Below are 16,735 nucleotides of genomic sequence, written 5' to 3'. Positions count from 1 at the left end.
TTTCTAATGTTTAATATAGTTAATTGTTTTAATATTTTAATTATTTATATGATTATCTTTAATATGTAATATTCATAGCATTATAATTATAGATGAAATAATGACAATAAAATTTATGTGAAGCTAATTATCTCTGAGCACTTTAGTCAAACATTTTTTTCCATATCAAGAATAATGTTTAGGTATTAATGTTCATATATATATATATATTTGTTTAAATATATTAGTAATGAGAATAAAAATTTATCTAATTTAAGATGCAAACCTTCACATATACTATGGAAGAAAAATGTAGTCATAAAATGTGTAGCTAAATATAATTTCATATTCATATATTTTAAAGCATGCAATTATTTTTAAGCCATTCATATCTATCTGTACAACAATCTGTCAACAGCTTTTAAATGTGCGACGACTCCCACCACGCAAGATCATCGTAAACCTGTCTGTCAATGATGACGTTCAGCTCAAGAAGGCTGAAAACGCTTGGAAACCTGGGATGAAGAGAGAGGGTGTCCCAGAGGACCCAGAAACAATCCGAACCCAGGTATAGACTCCAGAGCTTGTATATCTATCATGAAACATCCACAGTGAAAGAAGCACTTAAGACATGATGCTTGTCAATTGTTTTGATCAGGATTTTTATTAATTTGTTTAAGCTACTCACTTTAAGTCCTGATTTGTTAATGACGAAATTGTGTTTACTACAATGTGTTGGCTACCTTTTGCTTTTCTGGCACTTCAGGAGTTGTTCCGGAAAGTTCGTAGCATTTTGAACAAGCTCACGCCACAGATGTTTCACCAGCTGATGAAGCAGGTGACTGATCTTACCATCAACACAGAGGAGAGGCTTAAAGGAGTCATCGATCTTGTGTTTGAGAAGGCCATCGATGAGCCCAGCTTCTCTGTGGCCTATGCCAACATGTGTCGCTGCCTGGCCACGGTACGTTCCAGAGACACTGCATGCTTCTGTCGGTTTAAAAAATTTGGCTGTTTATAAAGTGTTTTCACTGTCTAAATGGATGGAAAATACACTTAATATTTGTTTTATTGCATTTTATTGATTTGTTTCTGTAGATGTCAGTTACAATACATATTTTTAAAGGCAGTTTTCTCTAATTGATTTTTTTTTCCATAAATCACTTCAGTAGCACTTGCATAAGCCAATCATCACATATGAATTCTTATTTGTAGACTGAAAGTTTTTACGGAGGGATTTGTTCATATATATTTTGTCTGTTTATACACGATGCAACATTTAATTTGACCAAAAATATTGTGATTTTTTTTTTTTTTTTTTTTTTTTTTTTTTTTTTTTGCCTTTTTACTTTTTATTTAAAGATACCCAAATCCCTTCTGTAGAACCTTTTCTATTATGTGTCAAAATAATAGTCATAGTAACAATTAGTAATTGTAACTAGTAATAGTAATTATAATAACAACAATAAAGAACTTTAAACCTGTCTTTATTCATATATGTGTGCATGAAAGGTATGCAAAATAGCACATATTTTATTCAGCAGTGCCTCATTTGCATATGTGAACACAATATACACAAAAACTTGTAATACAAATTATGCTTGATATTTTTAATGTAATATGTATGATGATTACTGTTAGTTATTTATTCGATCTGATTCACCTTCAGTGTCTTTTAATAAATAATGCAATGTAATGCCCATTTCTTTCTCTTTCAATCTAATCACAGCTCAAAGTGCCCACAGCAGACAAACCGAATACAACGGTGAACTTCCGGAAGCTCCTGTTGAACCGCTGTCAGAAGGAATTCGAAAGGGACAAAGTGGACGACGTCGTCCTGGAGAGAAAACAAAAGGAGCTGGACTCTGCCACATCAGTAATTCATTCATCAAAATTATTCAGAATTGATTTAGACTTGCTTGACTTTTTTTGTCTGTAATGCATATTAATGTACTGTATTGTCTAGTCCAAGTGTATTTAGTAGGAAGTTAACTCAAAAATCAGATGTTTTAAGTTTTAGTCCTTTTAATTTTTTGTTGTTTTTTTGTTTATTGATTATTTGAGTTTGTTTTCAGTCTGTTTTCTGTTTAATTTTATTTTTAGTTTCATTTTGACTTGGTAATAAAATTTTACTTCAATTGTAGGTTTAGTACTTTAATTCATTATTATTCATGTTTTATTTTTAAGTTTTATTTCTCACTTACTTTTCTTCGGCACAATTGATTGAACAGAGAAATGTTTTATTTCAGTTCCTGAAAATAATTTTTGAACAATTTTACTTTTAATAAAAAATAAACAATAACACTGCTAGTAAGGGGTGTAATGGATTACGGTTGATCCGTGATTCGTACCAATCACAACCCATGGTTCGGAACACATGTGACCCGTGAATTAAGTTTTTTTTTCATCCTTGTAGATTAGTTCTAAATTTGTAACGATCGAAGAGAGATCGCCTCTCGCGTCATCCAAATTACATGTATGAATGCATTTAGGCTTTCCTGTAAAATATAATGATGACGGAAAAAGTCGTGGATGTGGTGGGTTTCTTAGAATGTGTTGGTTATAAATTTGTGGGTTATTAAAGGTGTTTTCTGTCACTACTTAATTAGCCTGCATTAATGCATTCAGGGTAAGCTGCACGATTAATCATTAAAACACGCACGCAGCATAAATTATAAATGATGGTGATGTGCATGTTTATTAATCCTTCGAATTGCTGCATTTAAGTCTGTGTTTGAAAAACACCAAAAATCAAGAAAGAGATTCAGTCTTTAGTCTTGAGTTAGTTATGAAGTTACAAACAGTCAAATAACAGAAATACTGGGATAAAAGTTTAGATTAAACCACAGATGTTTGGTAAAGATTAAAATCACTGTCATATGCCTTTAACTTGACTCTCTAAAATGAAAGTTGTAGGCAGCAATTACATTATTTAACCAATATATGGCGACAACCAGTCCATCAAAAACATGCCTTTGAATAATTCTTCAAAAATGATCCATCTAGTAATGAAACATGAAGTTTTATGAGTAAATAACTAAATAATTTATTGAATGAGACTAAAAATAAATATGGGTTGTACAAATGATAATGTTAGATTTATATATTTAGCGTTATCAGCAACAGTAGTAGAAACAGTGAATTTTTCACAGTACTGAATATTTTACAATTCATTTTTATTCAGCTGATTATTTCTTCATTTTATTTGTAATATTTTTTGATGTTTTTGTAATAAATGAAAGGCAAATGACATTTGTTTCCTCCCCCTTTTTTGGCTAATCCAAAAAATGGTCCAATCTGTGACTAAAAAACCATAATGTGATCAGAAACGTGAGATTTGTGATCCGTTACACCACTACTGCTAGTTCATTTTTCAGCATTTCTCTTTTTATGTTCCACTGCAAAAACAAACATAACATTGAGACTAAATAATGACAGAATTGGCATTTGTTTACATTACTCTTTTTAAAAAAACATTTCTGAAAGCACTATTGTATTTATCTGAAAATCTGGTTCTCTCATAGCCCACAGAAAAGGAGAGACTGCAGGAGGAGCTGGAGGAGGCGAAGGACAAGGCCAGACGTCGCTCCACTGGAAATATCAAATTCATCGGCGAGCTGTTCAAGCTCAAGATGTTGACAGAGCCCATCATGCATGACTGCGTGGTGAAACTGCTCAAAAACCACGATGATGAGAGCTTGGAGTGCCTCTGCAGACTCCTCACCACCATCGGCAAAGACCTGGACTTCGAGAAGGCCAAGGTAACTCATGCAGCAGTTTGTTATTATACATTCTGGAGCAGTGTTGTTATGAATTTCAAAAGATCCATGGTGAAATTCTCTTGGAACAGTGAAAATTTGAAAGGTTTAAGCTGTGTCCAATGTTGAATATATCGGTTTTTATTCAAGTCATCTGATATGACCATGATTGAGAGTAAAAGCTTATTTCAGTAAAAAAAGAAAAGTATGGCCGTCTTTGCAATCAGGTCAAGAGCTGCCTTCTTAAACTGAAAGCTACCATACCACTTCTGCGTCGAGTGATCGCCGTGACCCATGGCGCCTGCCGTGCGTGTGGTCATGCATTTAAACTTGTGCATGTTTGTGTTGCTCTGCAATAACACTTCTGAAACACTAGCTGGCAGTAGGTTTTTATGTTTTTCTGTGTCATGTTTCTTCACGCGTGTTTTGTTTTTTCTGAACACTATCTTAATATACAAGTAGCTCAAACTTGCTCATTCAGAGGGGGGAACCGGCAGACATGCAACAACAATAATCATAAGGTAAACACAAAACAAAAGTTTCCATCTAGAGCTACTTCATGGGACTCGACACTTGTAAACAGTCATTCCATCGGGCTCGTGGCTCTTAGCACCGCCTACATAGCTACCAAGCTGACCAATCACAGAGCTTGCTCTACGCATTGTTGCGACGTGTAGTTAAATTTTTTGAGAGGTGCAGCCAGACCAGATTTAATAATCTTTGGCGCATTGTCGGCATCAGCCACGGCGTAGGGCTATGTGACCCCGTGAAGACCCAGTGAAGACCATACCTGCCAACATACCTGCCCGTATTCAAGACCCATCTCCCGAATTTCACCCCCTTCCCCCGGTCCTCAGCTATTTGGTACAATCTTTAACACCCCCTGGATCGCCGACTATTCCGATGGCAGCGATTGTCACCCGGTGCATAGGATAGACAAGACACCCCTTCAGGTCGCTCCACTCCACTTTTTGGTTTTTGCAGCATTCTATAAAGTCTTTGACAAATCCTCCTCCTCCCCCCCCTTCTTTTTCGGTTTTTCCAGCATCTGTAAAGTCTTTGACACATCCTCCTCTTGCCCCCACCCCCCCTCCCCCGAATGCGACCATTGGTGATCAGGTGGGCGTGTCAAGCGACATGACAAAGTTGAAAATCTTTTAACTTTATGCAAATGAAGACCGACTTTCTGAAGTGACAGCCAATAGGAGCACCAATAGAGCTCACGTGATCCCCTCTCAGCTCGTTCAGAGAGCGGTTGTATTCGTGCTGTATATACCTACACAGACCTGCGTTTGCAGCAGGTCACCACCCAGGCCCATGCTAGTCTGAATGAGGCATTGATCAGCCTTAAGTTATTTTGTTTGTAATGTCAAAGCAGAATTTTCTGCATTGTTTCAGTCTTCAGTGTCAGAATTGATTCTGATATTGCTGATTTGGTGATGAAGAAATATTTCTCAGTATTGTTAGTATTAGTGATTTTTTTTTTCACGATTAATTTCATTTTAGGCTATTTTGATAAATGGGAAATTCATTTTTTTATGTCATTGCAGATCAATTTAATTGGTCCTAAATAAAGATTAAAGGTTTAATTTCTTCAAAAAATGGTCTGACATTAATTTTTTTTAAATTAGTTTATAAAAACCTGCTTATAACTGAACTATTTGCATACATAGTTTGTTACTGACTAGAGATTGAAACCACCAGAGCCAAATTAATATTCACAAGAAATATTCACAATTTGGCTGAAAAGTTATTTGTTGTGTTAATTTCAGACCATTAATACAATTATTCTTTATTTAGGACAGATTCAATTGACCATATTTACATATAAAACGACTAAACTTTTTATTTCAGACCACACAGACATATAAAGAGGCAAAACACACTAATTTCAGACCATACATTCCATGTGAAGAGACCAAATACTGATTTGTACAGGATGTTTAGCAGCAGGTAAATCTGAAATCCTGTGCAGATGTGCTTTTAAGTTCCTCAAAGAGAAGTCTTGAAAATCTTTCAAACATTCATTGCCAGAACATTGAAAATATTGCCAAATTGTGTAATTTGTTTCACCTTGGGCGTGGGAGCGTGTAAGCCCATTTGTTTCCTGGCATACAGAACAAAACATTTTTCCCAATGTAAATAGCATAACTTTAGCCAATCAGAATAGGGCTTGCCATTTTCAGAAAGAATTTGAAAATGTTATGTGCAATATCCATTAGACAGTCCATGAGCTGCCTGTAGGCAGCCTGTGGGTGTGCTGTCTGAGACCAAGAAAACACTACATAACCATTGGAGCTTTATTTAGCATAAAAGGACAGCCAAAGATGAATTTTTAGATCAATTCTTAACTAAGCACATAATCACTTGGCATTCCTTCAGCACGCCTCTGCTGTTTGTTTTGTTCAAACAGGCTACTAATAAATCAGTTCAGTCTTCTGTAAAGGCAGCACACAGCAGGGCACTGAAGCTCACGCTGGAAGGTGTTAACTGTCATACTCAAAGAGGAGGGACAGAAAAACTGTTCTGGAGGAAAACAGTTCAAATCGAGACCTTTTAGTCCTAAGGGATTCCTGCAGCTCTGTTGGTGTGGAGACAGGCAGCTTTGTTGCTTTTATGACTGCTGACATTGTTGTCCAGTAGCTCAGTTTTGTTGCATATTGGTGGTGTGGGATAGTGATTTTTGTATATTTTGGGCTACCGTTTTGTATACCGTTGACAGTGAGATATTGAGTAAGATACAATATGTTATTTTGAAATAAGGCTAAGAGGTTAATCCAAGGCAATTTTCATGTGCATGTTGTTAATTTGAAAAGCACGTACTTTCAGATGGAGCAGCATTTACTACACAGAAGCCGCTTTTCTACAATAGGGGCCCAATGGTCTTGTAAAGTGCTTTAAAATGTGAATTTTTGATGAAAATGAAAGATGAAAACAGGATGGAACATATAGCAGCTCCTTTTCTTTAAAATAAAAACAGACAATAGCATTTAGTTTTTATCACAGCTCTGCCGGTGAGAGTGGTTGAGAACACAAATGAGGAGCAAATGAGGAGCATCTTGAAGGGGGCGGGACATGTCTGATACTAGACAGCATTTGGTTGGTCAGAAGATTTGATTAGAAACTGAAGTATGAGGTCACATCAAAAAAAGTTGATCGATTTTGGCAGAATTGACAAAGTGCAAGCTTTTGATGTTTGTATCTTCTAATTGCGAATTGTGTCACTATTTTGGTGCACAACCCTATAGGTTACTACCCTTTAGATATCCTTAAGATGAACATACAGATACTAACATCTAAAAAAATTTAATTTCACAGGACCTTTAACCATTCCATTCCGTGCCAGCTGGGCCAGTCACCACAGATATGGTTTAATTTTCCATCATGGTGCTGATAACGGAGCTCTCTGGAATGCAATACAAATGCGCCAGTCATTGACTTGGTAATGCAAGTGTAATATAAACAGTGATATAAATGATGATCATATATTACTGTTTTAGAGACTCCATATCCTGATGTTTACTTCATTTAATAACAAAAGATAAATAAATAAATAACACACGTCTGCCTACACATTTAAGTCAAAATAGATTTATTTGGTCGATAACTCCATTAAGATAATCGTTCTGTGATGATGACAGCTGTTTGCATTGCTACGAACTATGACTCTGTAGTAAATGTTCCACATGAGAATACAACATTTAATAACATGTTTTTATTCCAAACTCACTCATTACTTCAGTCGACTGTTTTAAAAAAATCCTTCAGTGAGATAATTCATTACTCTTGTGTATTAGTCACAACAAATCAGTGAAAGCAGTTACATTTTCTGCTTATAATGCAGAACTATGGGGATTTCTTGGGTCTTGTTGTCTTGGGTGTTTGAAGTCTGCATGAGAGCATATAACTTCATAACATAGATATTGTATTGCATCAAAATATTGTATCAAATATCCCATTATTTAACATGCTATCATTATTTTATTAATATCACAGCCATAGTTTCATGTAAGAAATTAATATTTTAGTAATTAAATATTTGCTTATTACCAAAGCTCTCTCTATGTCGCTGTTTATTAAACTATTATGCTGCTTTAGGTACTTTAATACATACAGCGGGGAAAGTAGGTATTGAACACGTCATGTTTTTTTCCAGTTAATAGTATTTCCAAAGGAGCTGTTGATATGGAATTGAACCAGATTTTGGTAAAAACACAAACAATACAAACATAAAAATAAAACAAATCTGAAAAATTAGTTGTCTGTAAAAATAACAAAAAGACAAGTCAGGTGATTGGCTGGGCCGTTCTACAGCTTGATTTTCTTTCTCTGAAAGCGTTTGAGAGTTTCCTAGCTGTGTTTTGGATTATTGACTTACTAAAATGTCCTTCCTGTTTTCATTTTCATCATCCTGATAATGTAGATGTTGGACTGAAGCAGCTAATACTAATTTACACTGAGGGCAGAGGGTTGCTGAATAACTACTGAGAGATTTCAGCTGCTGTCTGGGCTTTCACTGCCTTTCTACACCTCCCTTTTGTCATGTATTCAGTACTTTTTCCCTGTGTCATTTAATTTAATTACACATAACTTAATTTGTTAACTAATTAGATTTCCTTTCTTTGCATAAATGGATTTATTTGATTATTTTATAAGTCAACATCACCTTTAGAAATATGTTTTCTGAGAAAATAGTGACATGTTCAATATTTATTTTCCCTGCTGTAAATACAGCCATGATAAAGCAGCAAGACTACAAGTCGGCAGCCCCTGTGTCAGTCTGTGTTTACAGTGAATTTTGCAGCGTTCAAAGTTTTACCCAGAGAAAATGTATTTTCTTCACCATGTTTCACAGCTAACAGCGTAACTCCTTATCATTATGGCAAGATTGTGTAATCATGAGGTTTTTATCTTTTAATCTGACTGAGAAATACTTTTGTCATTTAAAATAATTAAAATGTCTTGTAGCTCTAATCTGGAAAACGTCTCTGATGTAAAGCGAAAGAATGAGAAATAATCAGGCGTGAAGATGAATATATTCAGAATGCTGTATACACACGCAAGCTTAATGTGTTCCAGCTGGGGCCAACAGACCTCTGTAAACCCTGCAGCCAAGTGTTGGGCAAGAGGGGTGAATGTTTTCTGTATCCATTCTTTCTGTATCGCTGACCTTGCGGCAGACACAGGCATTTTGTCAGCTCACAGGGAGGCAGGTGGGGGAATAGGTTGTGCGTTTATTGACCTTGATGATGTAGTGCTGTACCTTAAAACGCTTTTAGATTTACTGTGATGTCAGTGTGTCAATGTTATGTATGTCCTTTAGAGATGTGATGCCCTGAAAATTTCATATCACAGTTATAGTGAACAAAATGATCAATATTATGGATATTAAAGTTTTGTTAAAATAACCTGAAATTGTAAATGTCCACCACACACGCATTCCATCAATTATTGTTTATGAGAATGAACTAAACCCAGATTAAATTTGCAGCCTTATGCTGTTTTGTAACAAACAACCTAAACATGGATCCCTGCATTTTTGGTTTGTTGTTATGTGTGTGTGGTGTGTTTTTTGTGTGTTTTTATGTATTCGATTTGTCTTGTTTTACATTTACATTTGACTTGTTTTTGAAACATGTGCTTCGAAAACTACCTCACAGGGATCCATGTTTATGTTGTTTTTCACAGAATTGTGTATATTCTTGCTTATTAAAAGCTAAAAAGTTGTGCGATTTTTGACATAAATATAAATATATAATTCCCAGAGATGGGTTGCAGCTGGAAGGGAATCCACTGTGTAAAACATATGCTGGATAAGTTGGCGGTTCAGTCCGCTGTGGCAACCCCTGATTAATAAAGGGACTAAGCCGAAAAGAAAATGAATGAATGAATGAATGAATGAATGAATGAATGAATGAATGAATGAATATATAAATATTGATTTTTCTAACTGATATTGCTATTTGATATGTGATTTTTAATTTAGTCAATTTAAGGTACAAATGAAATCAAAACTAACCATATGGCTTTTAGCGTGGTGAACAATTCATCATTGCATGTCTTTAAGAAAAAAAATGTTTGCTCTTTTTTTTTTTTCTCATTTACTTTTTTTTATTTTGAAATGTTATACCCCACAAAACATAAAATACAAAATACAAAATCTACATTAAGGAAAATAATGTAAACAAATAATTACAAAACAAAAATGCTAACATAACTATTAGATATAAAATAATACAACAGACACTTCCACACTTCCAACAGTGGTTATTTTTCATTAATCCTAGCCTATGCAGCCTTACTGGGGCCCAGTATTATCGATTAATTATCGTGTAATGTATGAGTTTAACTCTAGCATCTCTCACAGGACGCCCTATCAGGAGCTACTTACCCTCTTTAAATTCCACCTCCAAGTCTTTCTTCCCAAACAATTCTTAAATTATCACTTTTCCATAGATGTTGTTTGCTGCAATCGTATACACAAAAGATGTAGTTTGCACTGAGTTGTACATATTTAGAAACCCTAATAAAACACTTTTTTTCTGCTTTTGCCTTATAAGCTCTTTCTGATTCTGATTTCTTCTTCTATCCCACGGATCTTATACTACTATGTAGTTGTATATATTTCCAGAAATCCCCTTTATGAAAATTGTTTCCTCTTGTAATCTTTAATTGCAATCTGAAAATGCACTTCCTGTTTTTTATTTTCTAGTTAAATTCTCAGATTACGTATGTCGTATACGTATGGGTTGTCAAAAGTGACAGCTAGAGCAGCGTGATTATGGATGTTAGCCACACCCATTTCCCAAGATATACATAATCTGTCAATTTAACTTAAAAAAACAGGAAGTGCATTTTTAATTTCCAATCAAAGATTAGAAGGGCAATCTTTTTTTTTTTCGTAATGACACAGATGAATTGTGCACCACATGACTAGCAATGTGAGCTAACAAAATCATACGTTTAGTTTTGATTTCATTTGTACTTTTAAAACTGGTTATCCTGGTAACACTAGTGTACTTTATAATGGATGACTACAGATCTGTGCTGTAGGATCACACATCACTGCCACAATGAAATAAAAAACACTTTGTTAAAAATCTTTTTTGAAAGAAGCAAGTTGCAATTGACAAGCGTACACAAGCACATGAACTCAGTCTTTGATATTGATCTGATGTGTTGTTCATCGCTGTCTGCTCTGTGTCCTTGAATAGCCCCGAATGGACCAGTACTTCAACCAGATGGAGAAAATTGTCAAAGAGCGCAAGACCTCGTCTCGGATACGGTTCATGCTGCAGGATGTGATAGATCTGAGACTGGTGAGTGCCTTGGGGGATTGTGTTTGTTTGTTGGTGTGTGTGTGTGTGCGTGTGCGTGCGTGCGTGCGTGTGTGCGTGCGTGCATGTGTGTGTGCGCGTGTGTGCGCGTGTGTTGAGAGAGATGTTTATAAAAGTCTGGTTTTTATAGAGAAAGAAGCAAGAACATCTGTGTAGTGTGTTTGAACTTGTAATGTTTTCTTAATGACACTTCATAATCTATACCGGTTTATGAACTGTTAACCCTTTGGGTTTGCTTTTTGTTATTATAATGAATAAGTACTTACCATCTGTTTTTGCAAATATGTTATCAAAACATTAGGATTTGTGAAAGATCATGTGAGACGGATGAATGGATTATTGGTTGCTGAATATTCAGCTACTGTATTGCAAATATATATTACATTAGTAAATGAATTAAAATCAAGTGGCCTATGTACTTACATTTGAATTAATCTTTAAGTAAAATGCACTTGTTTTTACACTGTACTCATTTTTTTAGATGATCTGATTGTAATTACTTCTGTAATTTTTTGTAATTACTTTTATGATTACACTGTTGACCCATCTTTTACCTTAACCCAATGTTAAACCTTCCTACTGTATACCCCAGACTTGTCCCTAAGCTTACCCATATGCCACTTCAAGAGCACCAGAAGTGCTGTGCATTACTATATGAACACAATAAGTACAGTACAAGTGCTTAGTAATTAAGTCACTTAATATAAAGCGGGACCAAACATTTATTTTAAATTACAGTCATAAGTATATAAAAAATATGTAGTTTTAGTACTTGCCTATTATTAGTATACAACGAAGTATGCATTGTTATAGTTGTTGTATTATGGTTTTGTGTTGGGAACAGTAAAAACGTTGGCAAGGAAATAAAAACAGTTGAGCTAAAGTCTTTTAAAAAATGAAATAATAATATTTTATAGCAGCTCAAGCACACTTTTTTTACTTACTTTGGACACATTTCTCTCTGTTAGGTGAACAATTAAAGATCCCATAAAATTAAAATACAATAACTGCGCTTGTTAGTTTCAATCTGTTAGTTTTAAAGACATCTAGATGTTGGTGTGCTCGAAAACAGTGACGAAATTTGCGTTTAGGAGATACAGTTGAAGTCAGAATTATTAGCCCCCCCCCCCCCTTCTTTACAATTTTTTTTTTTTTTTTTCGTTTTTAAATATTTCCCAAATGATGTTTAACAGAGCAAGGAAATTTTCACAGTATGTCTAATAATATTTTTTCTTCTGAAGAAAGTCTTATTTGTTTTATTTAGGCTAGAATAAAAGCAGTTTTTAATTTTTTGTGAACCATTTTTAGGGCAAAATTATTAGCCCCTTTAAACTAATATTTTTTTTCGACTGTCTACAGAACAAACCATCGTTATACAATAACTTGCCCAATTACCCTAACCTGCCTAGTTAACCTAATCAACCTAGTTAAGCCTTTTTATGTCACTTTAAGCTGTATGGAAGTGTCTTGAGATATATCTAGTAAAATATTATTACTGTCATCATGGAAAAGATAAAATAGATGTCGGTGCCAATGGCGTAGTGGAAAGTGCACCGATACATGCACACCGGTGTTCACGGCGACCCGAGTTCGATTCCAGCCTCGAGGTCCTATGCCGATCCTTCTCCTCTCTCTCCTCTCCACACTTTCCTGTCAATTCTCATTACTGTCCTGTCAAATAAAGGTGAAAACCCCTAAAAAATAATTATAAAAAACTTTTTTTTTAAAGAAATGTGTTGAAAAATCTGCTCTCCATTAAAAAGAAATTGGGGAAAAAAATAAACAGGGGGACGAATAATTCAGGGGGGCTAATAATTTGGACTTCAACTGTATAAAACCGATTTAAACATGTAAAGCTTACAGTCTGTGACTTCCGTCAAAATGGATCTTTTTTTTTTCACATCAAAGCTTGACCAATCAAATGCTCTCCAGTGTCTGACATGCCCTGCCCCCTTCAAGACGTTTCTCTTTTGTTTTTCAGTTGATATGCTTGAGCTCAACCACTCCCATTGGCAGAGCAGTAATAAAAAAAAACGCTATTGGCTACTTTTTAAAAAGGGGAGATTACATCAAACATCAAATAAAAAATGCACTTCACAGGACCTTTAATCCTTACAATTTACCCCACAGAAAAAAAAGTTTGCTTTGGTAATCTTTACTCAAAATCTGAAAGTGTTCTTAAGGTCTGGAAAGGAATTCATTCTCTGACGTCTATTTGATGGCATGGACAGAATATTCTGAATATTGACCAAAATATACTTAACTCTTCAACTATTAGTTTGCTGGAAGTGAGCAATGGCTAAAAGGAGCCCTAAAAATAAAACCATCCCCTCTATTCAGCGTTTTTCATTAGGAAATACGTCAGAATAATGAAGTCCAAAGGATTGGTATACACGCACGTACAGTGTTCACAAGGCCATAACTTTCAACTCATATTCACATCTGTGTTCAAAATGTGTGTGAGAGAAGAGACTAAATAGGGGAGGAAGTGATTATACAGACTTTGTTCTCCTAAAAAAATTGAAGCCCATTTTACGATTTTTAACATTTTGACTTGTAGATTTATTATCATTTAGAGCTGAATTAAATTATTTTTTAATTTATTCTGACGCCAATAGACATCTGGTTATCCCTGTTTATGTATTAGCCACAAGCAGAAAACAGAGTAAAAAAATCACAAAGCTGTCTACTAAATGAATGTGTAAGTCTAGAGCTTTTACTGCTAAATAATGTGAAAATCCCTCATTCGCATTAAAGCACATATTCAATTAATGTTTGTGAGATGTGATCCCGCTGTTTCTGAATGCTGTGCAGCATAACTGGGTTTCTCGGAGAGCAGACCAGGGCCCTAAAACCATCGAGCAGATCCATAAAGACGCCAAGCTGGAGGAGCAGGAGGAGCAGAGGAAAGTCCACCAGCAGCTTCTGTCTAAAGACATGAAGAGGAGGCCAGGTAAGATCCATCATTGCAGCACCACCCAGAGGACAAATCCAGTACTCTGAGATAAGCCATGAAGCAGACAGCAATAGCTTGTTTGTAGTGGAGAATATTTAATGGTTACCCACGGCTGATTGTGATGTTAGGTCTGTTTCACGCCACAGCAACATGAAAGATTACTGATTAGTTAAAAGGAATAATTGATTCAAATGTATGACAGCTTGTGAATAAATCTAAATGATAAGCTTGTGAATAAGTCTCTAAATGATAATGAATAAAATAATGCATTTTTGGGTTAGATATAAAATTAAAGAAGTTGAAGAATTGTTACATAATGTAGATTTAATATAAAAATGTGTTTTAATCTAAACTAAGAGTGATGTATTAAAATAAGATGTTTTATTATTATTATTATTATTATTATTATTATCATTATAGTAATTTATACAAAACAAATTTCATGACACATCCAGTGATATTGTTGTTTTTACAAACCTATTATTAGTATTGTAATTCAATAATTTCCTTCGGCTTAGTCCTTTTATTCATCAAGGGTCGCCACAGCGGAATGAACCGCCAACTTATCTAGCATAAGTTTTACCTAGGGGATGCCCTTCCAGCTGCAACCCAGTACTGGGAAACATCCATACACACTCATCCACACACATACACTACGGCTAATTTTAGTTTATTCAATTCACCTGTACTGCATGTGCATGTCTTTGGACTGTGGGGGAAACCAGAGCACCCAGAAGAAACCAACGGCAACACGGGGAGAACATGCAAACTTCACACAGAAGTGCCAACTGATACAGCTGACACTCGAACCAGTAACTTTCTTGCTGTGAGACGATAGTGCTAACCACTAAGCTACCGTGTCGCCCCTAGTATTGTAATAAAAACCTGAAATTTATATTTAGATGTTTAAAGAAAGAACTGTTTATGTAGTCCAAGATTATATGATATATATATAGGCCTCCAGGTTTGAGAATTTCTTTCTGTTGTACACCAAAATATATATTTTGAGGACATCTAACAACAGCCAATAGGAATAGCTTAAACAGCTATTGACTTCCATAGTATTTTTATTCCTAATATGGACTGCTGGTTTCCAACATTCTTCAGAATATCTTGTTTCGTTTTCAACAGAAGAAAGAACTTCATAAAGGTTTAGAACCACCTGTGGGTGAGGAAATTGAGGAGATTTTTCATTTCTAAGGTGTACTACACTTTCAAATGCAAATGATGAAATATGCATAAAAAATACATGTTTTTGGAATTGTGCTAAGATCTCACAGTGGCTGCCAAACCCCTTTTAAACTCTGGTAATAAACACAATTCAGAGCATGTTTCTGATTCAATGTTGATTTGCTGTGAGGTGATTTGTGTAACACACTGTTCCTGTGGTTGTAATTGCAGATCAGAGAGAACAGCGTTCACTGAGAGAGGAGACTTGGAACACTGTGCCCACTACCAAAAACAGCAGGACTATTGACCCTACAAAGATCCCAAAGATCTCCAAGGTGAAGAGCCATAAAGGCCACTACGCGAATGTCATATTTCACACACACAACTTGTCATTTTCTATCTGAAGCAGAGGATTCAATCCGGTTTGTCAGCACAAAATTAATTGGAATAAAACTGCCATCTGCTGATTTTTATCTTAATTGTTATGTTCAGCACAGGATAAGTTGAGATTGACTCCACATGTGATTTTAACCAGCATTCAAATGTTTTAGCATTCCATAGTAAGTTAATTAGATATTACATAATAAGATGATACATTATTTAATTTGTTTTATTTGGAACTAGCGGTACATAATCTCTAAATTAAAATGTAAGGCATATCTTACACTCCAGTTTGTGTGTCTTAACTGTGAGAATTGTAGTCAAGTGTGAAACCTTGTCCAGAAAATGTGGTAGTTATCAGATGATAATTATTTTTTATACTCTTTGTGATCTCTGAACAGCCACAAATCGATGAAAAGATTCAGCTGGGTCCGCGAGCTCAGATCAACTGGGTAAAAGGCAGCAGTGGTGGAGCAAAAGCCAGCGACTCTGGTGAGAAACAAACAACAATCACACACAATATTGACCATATTCTGCAATGTGGAAGTAATGTCCTTCCTGTGATTGTTTTACAAAAAATGACTAGGAATAATAAATGGCAGAAAAAGGTCAAATTACTTTCTATGCAAAACAAATGTGTTTATGACTAAACATAAAACCAAAAATCAACATCAAACAGCATAAACAGCTGAACTTGCTAACCAACAAATTTCCAATGGCTGTAACATATAAACCCTTGTGTACTGTTGAAATTTACTACCATTTTATTATGTTCAGGGCTGTTTTTGCCCCTTTGACTGCTTTTTTACCCCTTTTTGATTGCAATTGTTGAATGTTGGTGGATTCCCCTGTTAGGAAGAGCTAAAAGGTGTCATTTTTACTGTTGAACATCAGTTGGCAGCATTAACCCTTTAGATTGGCATATGCAAAAAGGTTTTTCTTTTATATGGAGTTCCATGGAGTAAAACAGATAATTATAGTGCGACTGTGCATAAATACGTTTACTATGAGCTGCTTATTTTGATTTTGACAGACTTATCAAGATAAGTGCGCAAAGGTCACTCACTCACTTACTCACTCACACTCACTCACTCACTCACTTACTCACTCACACACACTATATACCATATAAAAGCCAGAAACTAAGCTTTTTT

At 35.2% G+C, this 16,735-nt stretch overlaps 1 protein-coding gene across 3 annotated transcripts in view; it reads left to right on the top strand.

Annotated features, from left to right (window-relative positions):
* eif4g3a (eukaryotic translation initiation factor 4 gamma, 3a) overlaps positions 1-16,735 on the top strand; it is a 95,271-nt gene that overhangs the window by 63,865 nt on the left and 14,671 nt on the right. For all 3 annotated transcript variants that reach the window (XM_056467731.1, XM_056467730.1, XM_056467729.1), the window contains exons 16-23: positions 398-547; positions 746-943; positions 1,709-1,855; positions 3,504-3,740; positions 10,952-11,056; positions 13,889-14,027; positions 15,432-15,535; positions 15,983-16,073. In XM_056467731.1, coding sequence (XP_056323706.1) covers positions 398-547; positions 746-943; positions 1,709-1,855; positions 3,504-3,740; positions 10,952-11,056; positions 13,889-14,027; positions 15,432-15,535; positions 15,983-16,073 — 1,171 coding nt within the window. The remainder of the gene's footprint in view (positions 1-397; positions 548-745; positions 944-1,708; positions 1,856-3,503; positions 3,741-10,951; positions 11,057-13,888; positions 14,028-15,431; positions 15,536-15,982; positions 16,074-16,735) is intronic.

Source organism: Danio aesculapii, chromosome 11 (genome assembly GCF_903798145.1).
Source record: "Danio aesculapii chromosome 11, fDanAes4.1, whole genome shotgun sequence".
Taxonomy (NCBI): Eukaryota; Metazoa; Chordata; class Actinopteri; order Cypriniformes; family Danionidae; genus Danio; species Danio aesculapii.
Note: the sequence above shows the minus strand (reverse complement) of the source record. Positions and strands in the feature narration are given on the sequence as shown.